Source organism: Lactuca serriola, chromosome 5, assembly GCF_051521515.1.
Source record: "Lactuca serriola cultivar US96UC23 chromosome 5, Lser_US96UC23_V15, whole genome shotgun sequence".
Lineage (NCBI taxonomy): Eukaryota > Viridiplantae > Streptophyta > Magnoliopsida > Asterales > Asteraceae > Lactuca > Lactuca serriola.
The window spans coordinates 275,746,621-275,761,125 of NC_136412.1; the positions used below are offsets into that span (position 1 = coordinate 275,746,621).

At 27.3% G+C, this 14,505-nt stretch overlaps 1 protein-coding gene across 1 annotated transcript in view; it reads left to right on the plus strand.

Moving 5' to 3' along the window:
- LOC145054380 (palmitoyl-monogalactosyldiacylglycerol delta-7 desaturase, chloroplastic-like) overlaps positions 1–10,843 on the plus strand; it is a 16,912-nt gene extending 6,069 nt beyond the window's left edge. The window contains exons 4-5 of the mRNA XM_079002547.1: positions 10,343–10,449; positions 10,541–10,843. Coding sequence (XP_078858673.1) covers positions 10,343–10,449; positions 10,541–10,745 — 312 coding nt within the window. The 3' untranslated portion in view covers positions 10,746–10,843. The remainder of the gene's footprint in view (positions 1–10,342; positions 10,450–10,540) is intronic.
- The last annotated feature ends 3,662 nt before the right edge of the window (positions 10,844–14,505 follow it).

The following is a 14,505-nucleotide window of genomic DNA, read 5'->3' on the forward strand; positions in this document are numbered from 1 at the left end:
AAAATTTTATAAAATTAAAAAAGGAAAAAAAAATATTAATCATCATTTCACCAAGCGTTTTATGTAGTTTTTTGAGGAGTTAAAAAAGGTTTCTATAAAAAAATTTAAGGACCGAACAACTATTTTAGTAGTTGAAACATTTGACTTCAAATATGAAAGACTTGCAATGATAATTAATAAGAAGTAAAACCATTTGTGATTTTTCGTTCTCTAAGCTACTAATATACAATGGCATATCCCATACCACATTGTTTCTTAAATCAACATCCAACGTCTTCTCAATGTGCTTACAAATCAACATCCAATGTCTTTTGCCAATTTTACAAGGATATTTTCTTACCAATTTTACTTTTTTAAGAAAAATATGCAGAAAATCCTATTTTTTGAAGTCCAATGTTATTTTAAAAGTTGTTTTCATAATTTTCATTTTTGAAAAACTACTAAAAATCCGATTTTTTTGAAAATACCATGCTATTTTCCACATGTTTTCAAAAAAAAATTTCGTTAGTTTTCATTTTTTTTCTAGAAAATATGCAGAAAATCCAATTTTTCAAAAGTATAATGTTATTTTATAAATAGTTTCTATGTTTTTTTTTTTTTTGAAAATTTCTGTTTTTTTTTCTGAAAAATAAGTAGAAAATCTAATTATCTAAAAGTACGATGTTATTTTCTGCATTTTTTCTAAAAAAAATTTTGGTATTTTTTTTTATAAAATATGCATAAATCTCATTTTCTAATAGTACAATGATATTTTCTGCATAATTTCTAATATTCTTCTTTTGCAATTTGCATATTTTCTTAAAAAATATTATAAAAGATGAACATTAGAGTGAAAAAAGTATTAGATACATAAGATAGATTTCAAACTTTTTTGTTCAATAGTAGAATGATATTTTCTGCATAATTTCTAATATTATTTTTTTGCAATTTGCATATTTTCCTAGAAAATATTATAAAAGATAAACATTAGAGTGAAAAAAGTATTCAGATACATAAGATAGATTTCAAACTTTTTTGTTCAAGCATTTAAGTTTGTAGCATGTAGCCTGTAGCCCGACCTCTAACCATGTCCTGGCTGAAAAATCATAAAAAAGTGAAGTTAATATATAAACAACAAAGAATTGAGTTAAAAAGAAAACCAATGTGATTAACCTACATTTGGTAAATGATGAAAGTAAGAAAAAGTTCCTCATCTGCAGGAATAACGACAATTCATGAACAAAATCACACCATCAAATCTTAAAGAAGTTAAAGTAACCTTTTGCAAGAACCAAAAACCAAAATTAAAGTTGTTATCTCAAAAACTAAGAAAATAGGAGAATTTTTACTTGTACTTAGAAGCACCTAGTACCTAGCAAAGAAAGATTTATGATGTGGAATTTGTGCAACCAACAACCAAAATGAGCAATCTGATTTAGTAATAGAACGAAAAACCTAAACAACCATAATAACATGTAAACACTAAATAATAAAGACCATAAAAGAATCAAAACCAATATGACAGTACACAAATTATGCTTTTTTCAGTTTATCAACAATAAGATATTAAATAATAAACATATATATAGTGTATATTCGTTCTTACCTGATAAAAAAATCACAAAGAAACAAAGACCGCCCCGTCACAAAAGTTTCCAAAAATAGATTTAGGGTTATTTCATCTTCCATCTACACTGTCTCTACACTCCAGATATCATAAAAATTACTTGATACTTTTACAATTTTAGGTAAACAGAATCACAATATAGGAACATTAAGAATGGAGAAGCCATTTTAATTTTTGGTGAAAACGCAGCTACAAGAAGGTTTTTTACCGTTGCTTGAAATCTTCAGCGGATTGGAGATGGGCATCTGAATCATGAAGAATGGATTAATGATGCAGACGGTAACAATTTCTTATTTCTCTCATGTATCCTCGCCCTCTGTTAACTTGTATATGCATCGATATCTAATCTTTTTTACCTCCTCCAAATTCAAGGCTCCAAGTCCAATTTGGGATCCTGGTAGGGGGTTCATTACCGGAGATGAGGGTGGTTGTTCGGACGTAATGAGAACAAAAGACGATCGATTTCAGCTTGAGTAACCAAAACAAAATTTTTGAGTTAGGAAATAAGAGTAGGAAAGGAGAAAGGGTGAGATTTTTTTGTTCTTAGCTAGAACTGATGGCTGGAAGAGTTTAATAGTGACAATGGCGGCGACTGGCGGTGGTTGTTGTTCTTCCATAGAAATGGACCGGTGGTGGTCGATGGTAGTCTTCAAAAATCCCAAAAAACACCAGATATGTAGGTCTTTGTGGTGGTTCTGTAGGTGGAAATAACATCATCAACCATAATTTATAAATAGTAATAGACCCAAAACTCAAACCGAGCAACAGAAACTCACGCAGATACATGAAGATAAGCGGGGAAGGGACATCAACTTACCGATGAAAGCTCTAGGACGTAAGATTTGTAGTTGCTCTTTCCCTTGCTCTACATTTAGAGAGAAACTGTGGATGACAGGAGAGAGAAAGAAAATGAGGCAAGACAATGAAAATTGAAATGGGTGCTGGGGTTTTTAAATGGATTTTTGAAGAGAGCTTAACTCAAATTCAAATTTTGAATAAAATCTATATTGAGTGGTGCAATGGTGGTGTTTAAAATAGTCATTCTCTTATGTTCGGTGTTTTAAACTACTGTTGGCCGGATGAAAAAGAAAGAACAAGTCAAGATAAGGAGAGAAAGGAAACAGAATAAGTGAGGCTTGGTCAAATACATGCGATGATCAATCAAACATAAGTAAAAAATGAAGTTGTGATCAAATTGGTCATGTTTGACCGAGTAAAGGGCTGAAAGTAAGGAATATCGGTTCAAACACCCGACTTGACTTTTTCCATCAATTCTTATCTTGATTTTTTCCATTGACCAAAAGATTTTTTTTAATGCATTAACTCGTTGTACAAATAGCATTATGGTCTTGTACCTCTTAATTTTCAGTCTTTGACCAAATATGTATATTAAGGTATTATATACATATATATATATATATATATATATATATGTATATATATATATACATATATATATATATATATATATGTATATATATATATATACACACACACAAATAAGGGACGGTTCACTTGAGATTAAAAAAATGGAGATCTCGAGATTCCACCTTAGCCACATATTTTTCATTTGCTGCTCTAATGCTTCAACGTACTGCCAACAACTGGGTATGCCTAATCATAAACGATTATATATATATATATATATATATATATATATATATATATATATATATATATATGTTTACAGATTGAGTAATCATAAATGATTATGATAGTTGGTGGCAGAAGAGGTGATGGTGACATAGATGACGGTGGTATAAGTAACGGAGGTGATGGTGGTGGGGTCGGCTAGTGTCAGAGGTGGTGGTAGTGGTGGTGGTCGTGGCGGTTATAGTGGTGGTGATGGTGGCGGAGGAGAAAGGAATGGACGACGTTGTATAATCATTTATGATTATTCCAAGCCTGTCGTGCCGGTACGCCAGAGGCTTTGAGCGGCAGATGTGAAATATGTGGCTGAGGTTGAATCTCAAGATCTATATTTTATTTTTAATCTCAACGGAAATTTTATATATATATATATATATATATATATATATATATATATATATATATATATATATATATATATATATATATATATATATCAGAAATGCCTAAGTAGCCTAGAGTTGAAGTTATTTACTATTTAGGCTAGAGGGTATTGGTTATCACCCCTTATTTATTTATTTTTTGTCAATTCATCGCAATGTTATTTCCCTCGACATTTTCCTCTCACCTCATCACTGCTAGGAAATGGTCACATATCATTCACCTTAAAATATACAACATTAAGATGTTTGTACAATAATATGTAGCATGGAAATAGAGTGAAATGCAATGGAATCAATTCGTGTAGGTGGTTCACCGCACACCCACACTCCACTAGGTGTGGTGTTCCCTATGCCCCACATGAGCCACTTCAACCCACCACATAATGTGATAGATATACACCCCTTCACCTTAATGAAATTATTATAAATAATAAGTGTTGTAAACATATCAACGATGTCACGATTAATCTCTTATTAGTCCCTACGCGCTAGTCAACCGACTAAAAGGTACTTAGTGATTAACCTTTGCCTACAAAATGAATGAAACAGTAACAAACAATGAAATTTCAACACTTTGGAGAAGTTTTATCTCAATATGAACTATTTAATGAATGATTAGTGTTGTATTAACCATATTAACCTATTGTGTTATGATATTAATGATATTTACGAACATTGTTATGAAATTAGCCATATTTTTTTCATCCATCGAATTAGCCATTTAGGGTCTCCACTTAATCGTCCGGTTAATCTTCACCTAGTCGAGTAATCTGTTAACCCTAATTCACCGACTAGCTAACGTCAAATGTTTTTTACAACTTTGTAAAATAATTTGTTCATATTAACGTTATGTTTATTAGTCAAATATGATCAATAGTCAAATATGATCAAACAATTAAACATGTTTCTTTTATAGTTTATAGCTAATATATATAATAAAAATAAATATATCTATAAACTATTATATATCTTGATAAAAAAAATTAATAATATTAAGATAAATCTTCATTAAAGTCTCATTATTTACACAAATTTACGAAAAAATATGAATTACCGGTATAAATAATAATTTGACCATTTTTTCCCAGTTTATCGTCTTCATTACTGAATTTGATACATTAAATTGAGGTTCTTGGCTAGTTTTCTCAAGTGGGTGGAACAAGCAGTTGGGTGAAAACGATTGTCATTTCATAAGTGAGTCTTGATCAAGAAAATTATAGGGTTTAAAGAAGATCTGGCAATGGAGCAAGTTTTGATCCTAATCCGATTCAAACCCGTAAGAATTATATGGGTTTGAAGCGTAGTTTTTGATTCGTTTATCCGTTAAAGATCCATACCCACTAACCATTTTATTAAATGGGTCGGGTATGGATCATCACCGATCCACTCCATTTATAACCCACCCCATATAAATTTTAGAATTATACATTTATATTTCATACTTCTTAACGTTTAGTTTTAATTCCAATCAAAAGTCTAAAGGGCAAAAGCCAAAGAAAAAAAAACGTTTTTACATAGGAATCGATAAGTCAGTTTCTAAACTTATAGACTTATATCAAGAATCATAATGTCATTCAATTTATATTCATCAAGAAATCGTCATATCCATTTCTAATTCAATAAATCATTTTTTTAACATGAAAAAAGTTGTCAATTGCTATTCGCTATCACTACAACCGACAGTCATAAATCAATTCAAAGTTGTTGCAATAGTGATTTTTACTTCAGATTGAAATTATTCGAGTATGTAATGCCCTTTTCTAAGGTTGTGTTTGGCGCGCCACAACTACCTGATACGCTAGCTTATTTTTCGAGCTTTTTTATGTTGTCGTGTTTAGTAAGCCAAAAAGTAGCTTATAAGCTAGCTTTCTGAAAAGCTACTTAAACTAGCTTTTTAGGAGTTTTTTTTTAAATTTTCTAAATACACCTCTTAATTAATTGTAGAAGCACATACTTTTACATGTCATTTTATGTAATTTTATATATTTCAGCTAGTTTTACCAAACGTTATTTTTTATCAGCTAGCTTTTTATTTAACAGCTAGCTTTTTAGCTAATATGCCAAAAATAGCCTAAATCATTTTTTTTTTATTTAAAAAAATGTTATTTTAAATATTAAGATATAGTATACATTTTTTTATATTTAAGAAATTTTATTTTAGGAATTAAATGTGTATGATTATTTAAAAAACCTTTGGGTTACCAGACGAGTTTGGATATTTGTTGATACGATGGATAAGAGTATGAGTCTAATTATTTAATACCTTGTGGGTTACGGAGCGTGTTTGAATCGGATTTTGAAATTTGTTAAAAGGGTTTGGATCAAGGCCGATTCGCTCCAAATCCGCTCCATTGCCAGGTCTAGTCTGAAGTATAGTTGCGACTTCATAGCTTCTTCGAAATTTAGTTCAAGTGATTAAAGGTGACTCCAATTTTGTTGTTTGCTCATTGTGAATTGCTATGTTTTTAGATTTGTTTTGGTTTGGGGAATCCCTCTACGATCTAACTTTATATAGAAGTGGAGTTTCATGTCGCACACCAAATGTTTGATTGAAGTCCTCAAAGAAATGAAGTATGTTTGATTGAGCATTTTGTACATATCAATGTATTTGGAAAACCCCATGACTAAGTATAAGGAAAGGGAGATCACTTTGTATCGATATTTCATACAGCTGTAAGGAAAAAACATATTGTTTAGGTGTAAGTCCTCCAAGAGAACACCACAGTATAAATATTTTTTGAAAAGTGTTTTAGTCAGCAATGATTGAACTTTTGTCCCTAATATTTGTGGATTACCCATGTTTTTGGAGCCAAAATCGTGGGGTCAACATTTCAATTATTTACTAACTAAAACACCCTTAAAAAATCTCCTACTATTGATTCCCCATGTCTTGGAGAACTCACACGTACGCTGTATGTTTTCTCCCCATGGTTGTATGAAATATTGATACAAAGTGGTATCCAATTCTTTATACTCAGGCGAGGTTTTCCAAATACATGGATGTATACAAAATGCTCATGAGCTTATGCTCTTCATCTACGAACACATTTAATTTCTTTGATGTCTTTAATCAAACACTTGGTATGCGACATGAAACTTCACCTTTATATGAAACTGATTCATAAAGAGATTCCACATACCAAAACAATTCGAAAACATAACAATTTACAGTGAGCAAACAAACAAATTTGGACTTGCCTTTAATCACCTAAACTAAATTTTAATAAAGCTATAGGAGTCACATAATGTACTTCACACTGTAGAATTTTAGTAATCGTGAATCACTTTTGAAATGGAAATCGTTGTCACTTAACTGTTTCGTTTCACCCACTTGAGAAAACAAGCCAAAAAACCTCGCATTTTAATTACTATTTGATTCCATCTATGTGTTGGATTTGCATAAACGATGAGCATTCAATCAAAAAAATTGTTATATCATATACTAAACTGAGGTAGATTATCTAGATCGATAAAATAAAATATTTTGACCAATAATTGACATTCAAACAAAAAAAAATTATCATACAAACACTTTGTATATAAGTAAAAATACGTATTTACATTACTTTATGATAAATTATGAAATGTTAATTTTTGATCAAAATGTGTAAGATTAATAGTAAATATGTATGAAAAAGTTTAATGTTAAATCTGTAAAAAAAAAAAATTGTAACACCATCAACACTAAAATATGCCATATGCCATATGAATATATCATATGCCATATGGGATGACATGTGTACCCTATTATACTCAATTATATATTTTTGAGCTAGGTATGAGATCCATGTATTATATGGGTTTATTTAAAAAAAATTAAATATGAAATTTTAACAATTTGAGAAGTTTGAATTTATAAGAAAAAAATAAGAAAAAATTTAAATTATTAAATTAATGAGACTTTAATACGTTGAATACATTACATATATAAATTATTTCTAATAAATATCTTACATATATATTACCTTACATATTAAATGTGAAATTTTAATTTAATAAAATGAAAATTACAATAAAATGACAAATGGAAAATAGAAAATTCAAAAAATCTAGAAAATGTCATGTGTCCAAATGAAGGAGAAGATGACATGTGGCAAAAAAACATTTATTTATTAAGGAGGAAGAGAATATAAACTTTAAACTTTAATGATTAAATGTATATAAAGCCATAATTTGCTGATAATACATATCTAATGAAAAGCTTAATGCTATTATTTTTTTATATATTTATAATATTTTATTATCTTTATAAATTATTTTCTTTTAAAATATTTAATGTGCGACCGGTCCATATAAATAGATCGAATATGAAATATTAAAAGAGTTGGAGTATTGACGTGAATTTTAATTTTCATTATATATTCTTTATTCCATCTTTTGTTCAACCTTTCATCCCTTTCTCTTCAATATTTCAATTGATATCCAATCATAATTATGATATTAATTTAATATATCAAAGTATTTAAAAATATAATAAATTATATCATTAAAAAGACCACAACTCAAAATAAGACTAGTAGTGCTCTATATTATTGCTAATGATTGTCTTTTTAATTTTATAAAAAATGTAATAAAAAAAAGATTTTTAAAGTTTTCTTTATAATTTTAAATTTTAAAGATGTTCAACCCAATTCTCAAAACTTCGTTCTTGCCCCCAAACAAATAGTAATACTCCCCTTAAATCTAAAAATATTTGTGGTGCCCATTGTTAAACAAACTTAAATCCTCCTTAATAGATGAATGATTTTTTTGTCACATGTGAATCTCTCATGAATTTTGACACTTGTCATTTTGTGGTATTTTTGAAAGAAATATTATCTACTTGTCAATTTTTGGTTTGTTTCAATTTTTAAAATTAAAGTCATATATTATATATGTAAATTATTAAATATCAAGTATACTCGATCTCATAGATACATATAGAATTCTGCGGGGGGCATAGCACAATTCTTCTTGGAGGAGGGTTGGTTTGCCCAGGTGACTGCCTACGCATTGCAGCCACAACGTTACTGGGCAAACTAGTATAGATTTCGGAAACTCCGGATCCCCCTAGTTGAAGACTATCGCCCACAATTAGAACCATCTAAAATAACGTCTCTATTGCCTCCCCTCCCTCCACGAGTAGATATTTAGTATTGAATAGTGTCAAACCCGCTGACGACTTCATCTTATTTGCTGAAGCAGACATGGAACAAGCGGGTACTGTGAAAGCTATATATATATATATATATATATATATATATATATATATATATATATATATATATAATATTAAATTACAATAAATACATTTCTTCCTTTTTTATTTTAAAATTGTACATTAAAAAATATTAATTATTTACACTTTAATATTTAATATTTTTTTAAATCGACCGTGTAATACACAGGCCTCACACCTAATACATATAAAATAACCAAATACTATTAATAGACTATAATTTTGTAGTATCTAACTATTAGCATCACAAAAGTCGTGGATTGATAAATCTTGAAAATGTTTCTCATAACTTTTATGTGAAATATAAGTTAAAAAGTAAATAATTGTGTATGACTCGTTAGTACAACTTGAAAAAGTTTACGAAAAACGAGATTTTACAACAAAAGAAGGCAATAAATATCAAACGAATTTCGGATATATATTTCTAGAATTGTGTATCTACTTTCCTTTTTTTTTTTGAATATGTAATTACGAACTATAAGAATAGGGTTACACAAATTAGATTTGGGATGCCAAAAAACTATTTTCTTGATTTTCAGCAAAAACAAGAGAAAAACATAGTATACAACTATACATTGCTTTATTTTGTCTTTTTAGAAAAAGTTATAGAAAACCTTTATTAGGGAAAAACTAGTCTTCTGCAAATCGAAACGTATTCATATAAGAATAGGCGTTTAAGTTTGGTTACTTTGCTAGGAAAAGTTGCATATGTTACGAGACGCATTAGTTGGTTTTTTCAAGTTGCATATATTGGTAAGAGACGCATTAGTTGGTTTTTTCGAAAAAATAGTATAAATGAATGTATTTCTTACATTAAGGTTACGTTTGATATGTCACAACTAGCTGTAACTAGTTTATTTTTCGAGTTTTTTTAAGTTGTTATGTTTGTTAAATCAAAAAGTAGTTTATAAGAGGAATTTTAAAAAAAAACTACTTAAACTAGTTTTTTAGTTTTTAGGAGCTCTTTTTAAATTTTCAAAAAATACCCCTTAATTAATTATAGAAACACATTTATTTAAATGTCATTTTTTCAGCTAGTTTACCAAATGCCGTTTTTTTATCAGCTAGTTTTTTTGTTATCAACTAGTTTTTTATTTAACAACTAACTTTTCAGTTATCAGCCAACTTTGAGCTAATATCTAGCTTTTCAGCTAGTACGTCAAACATATCCTAAGGATACAATTTTAAGCCGCCACCAAGTGCTCCTTGGAACACCACCTAGGGAACCGGTCTCGAAGATTGTGCTTTTGAGATCAACTCAGCTCATACAACAAAGCATACACCTTGTACCTCCTGAGCTTGAGCTCACGATAAAACGAAAATTGAGCTCAACATATCTCGACTAAAATGCTTGTTTTATGAAATAAAAATAGATTTTCATTGGTTTATGTAGATTTAATTGTCATACCTAATAGTCGTTAACAATGTTTAAAGTTCTTTTTATAGAAAATGAAACTGTTAGTGACAAATATTATTCAATGGCAGGCTATGAGGGTAGTATGCTTGTACCACATGTCATGGCTAGTGAACGCAGTTTGCCATGGATTTGGACACCAAACATGGGCCACAACTGATCTTTCTCGCAATATTTGGTAAACAATAACTTCTATTAAAAGTAACCATGATTTCATTTTTAGCTATACATGCTTGTAAAGATAACCAACATCCATAAACACTAAATAGGTGGATTGGAATACTATCATTTGGAGAAGGATGGCACAATAATCATCATGCATTTCAGTACTCAGCAAAGTTTGGTTTAGAATGGTGGCAAATTGATATGGCATGGTATGTGATACGTTTCCTTGAAACTATCGGGGTGGCGACTGATGTTAAACGACCATACCAAATTGATATTCAAAGAAGGATAACTTGTTACAAAACCTGATCACCCTTACTCTAGTTTTAGTTATAGAAGTCCTCTAACATTTTTTTTTATTTGTAGATCTTTTGTATCTAACTTTAAACACAACATTTAGAGGTACATTGAGTCTTTTAATAGTTATATCTTATTGAAACAAATTGATTTAGCTGTTATTATTGAATTTCTAAAGAACATATTTGTTTATACATGTTTTATGTTACTATTCTTTTCTTTTTGTTATTATGAATGTTGCGGGAGCGAAATGACATTATTATCTTAGAATGCATATTAAGTTCATGAGATATTGTAAACCCTTGCAACTCTCCTGAAGCAATGTGCGAAATAAATTTTGTATAAACTTTGGTATAAAAAACAAGTTTTTCTAACACTAATATTTAAAGATTAATACATAACTAGTGGAAGACCCGTGGCGTCAATGGCGCGGGTTTGGATGGATCCGAAAAAATTTGGCTATGCAGTGTCATGAAGTTATTTATGAAAGAAAGCAAAGCATAAGGTTTTTTAGATTCGTTGAATAAAAAGTCGATAGATGAAAGTACGTTTCTATTTTGTGGTATTAGGGCCATCGATATAATAAAAATGAAAGTACCGTGTGTTGATCTCTTTTCTTTCAAACCATTGGAAAAAGTAAATAACATTGCTAAAATAAGTAAGTAATACAATGTGGTCGTTATAGACTCATATTTTGCTGCTAATTTAGAACAATTCAATAGGTGGAGATTTTCCACAATTAGTGTCAATGCCAAATCAACTCAAGTCAAATCCAGGAATAAAACTTAGAAATACAAATGTCAGTTATCTATTTACCTTCTAAATTTTATATATGCCAAAACGTTACCAAGGGATCCTTCTTATGATAGTCACACATCCAATTTACTGGAAATAAGAGAAATTCAAGGCTACATGTTCATCTCCTTGGACATGCGCATTAAACTGCAACATCTATGATACCAACCAATAAATTTCAAATGACAATCATGCATTCGTAGATATTATTGATATATGATTGGAAATAATTATTTCAATTTTTTGGCCTGTAACTTTCATTCTATACCACGTGACATAATATATATATATATATATATATATATATATATATATATATATATATATATATATATATATATATATATATATATATATATATATACTTTAGAAATCCAAAAAAATGAAAATATATATGATATCTGGACAATTCACTCAGGGATTTAGAAAATAATTACCCTTTGATTTACTCTATTCTTATAAACCAGTAGGCGAATGTCCATGTGTTGCGTAAAAACACCTATATAGTTGGAGTTTTTACAAATATATGTTTTTTTTAAATATAGCAACAACGTTATTGTTAAATTTGATATAATAATTTATATACTAAATTGATATAGTATATTGATTATTTTGAATTATATGATAATATATACATTTATTATAACTGCATAATCTTAATTGTTTGAATGACTTATACCAGCGAGTTATACATGAATAAAATTAAATATAATATATGGTTTAATGTTATTTATAGTTGTTGTTATTGTTAATTAATTTTTTAAAATTTATTAGCTTCATGTTTTAATTTCTATCATTATAATTATTTAAAACATCAAACATTGTTTTTTGATTTTAAAGGTAACAATAAAATCATTTATATAGAGTTATTTTTAACTATTGTTATTGTAAGTTATTTTAAGCTATTTATTTGAAAACTTTTAACGATTATAAAAATATCATTAAGAAATATTTTAGTTAAATAGAGATTACAATTTAGTTTTTGCATTTATCACTATAATTTATAACTTTTAACTATTTACAAAATATTCTTTGGTTTTTTAAGTGTAACTAAAATCTATATTTAAGATGACAATGTAATGTTATATTTAAATTAACAATTTCAGTATTTTTTCAAAACTATTCAAATGTTGTAGCTTTAAACTGATAATGGTTTATATACAACAACATTTTAAATCTAATAAATTAAGTATAATATGTTAAAAGTTATAGACATAACTTTTTAAGTAGAAGTAAAGATATTATTTTAAAATTGAAATTTAGTTTATTTATGATTACATTTTAGGTTTGATATTTATTTAACCTTATTAACCAACTTATAATCATTATTAGAAAGACACTACAATTTATCACTTTTAAATATTTACAAAATATTTTTTACCTTTTTTAAGTTAAACTAAAATTTATATTTAAGTTGACCATGTAATGTTATATTAAAATTAGTAATTTAAGTATTTTATACAAATTGTTCCAAAATTGTATCTTTAAAATGATAATGGTTTACATCCAACAATATATTAAAAGTAATAAATTAAGTATAATATGTTAAAAGTTAAAAAACATAACTTTATAAGTAGAAGTAAAGATATTATTTTAATATTGAAATTTAGTTTATATATGATTACACTTTAGGTTTGATATTTATTTAACCTTATTAACCAACTTATAATTATTATTAGAAAGAAAATGAAAAATCATGGGAGTTTCAAATGAATGTGGTGAAAGGAAAAATGCATGAGAGTTTCAAATGAATGTGGTGAAAGGAAAAATGATTCATTTATAATATGATTAGGCGAATGCCCGCGCGTTGCGCAGAAACACCTATATAGTTGAAGTCTTTACAAATATATGATTTTTTAAATATAACAATAACGTTGTTGTTAAATTTGATATAAAAATTTATATATACTAAATTGATATAATATATTGATTATTTTAAATTATATGATAATATATACATTTATTATAACTTCTTAATCTCAATCGTTTGAATGACTTCTACTCGCGAGTTACATATGAATAAAATTAAATATAATATATGATTTGATGTTATTTATAGTTGTTTTTATTGTTAATTAATTTTTTAAAATTTATTTGCTTAATGTTTTAATTTCTATCATTATAATTATTTAAAACATCAAACATTGTTTTTTATTTTAAAGCTAACAATATAATCATTTATATAGAGTTGTTTTTAACTATTGTTTTGTAAGTTATTTTAAGCTACTTATTTGGAAACTTTTAACGATTATAAAAATATATTTAAGAAATATTTTAGTTAAATTGAAATTACAATTTAGTTTTTGCTTTTATCACTACAATTTATCAATTTTAACTATTTATAAAATATTCTTTAGTTTTTTAAATGGAACTAAAATTTATATTTGAGTTGATATTGTAATACACAGAAATACCTATATAGTTGAAGTCATTACAAATATATATTTTTTAAAATATAACACTAACGTTGTTGTTAAATTTGATATAATAATTTGTATATTAATTTGATATAATATATTAACTATTTTGAATTATAAGATAATATATAAATCTATTATAACGTCATACTCTCAATCGTTTGAATGACTTCTACTCGCGAGTTACATATCAATAAAATTAAATATTATACATGGTTTAATATTATTTATAGTTGTTATTTTTAACTAATTTTTTAAAATTTATTAGCTTCATGTTTTAATTTCTATCATTATAATTATTTAAAACATCAAACATTGTTTTTTGATTTTAAAGGTAACAATAAAATCATTTATATAGAGTTATTTTTAACTATTGTTATTGTAAGTTATTTTAAGCTATTTATTTGAAAACTTTTAACGATTATAAAAATATCATTAAGAAATATTTTAGTTAAATAGAGATTACAATTTAGTTTTTGCATTTATCATTATAATTTATAACTTTTAACTATTTACAAAATATTCTTTGGTTTTTTAAGTGTAACTAAAATCTATATTTA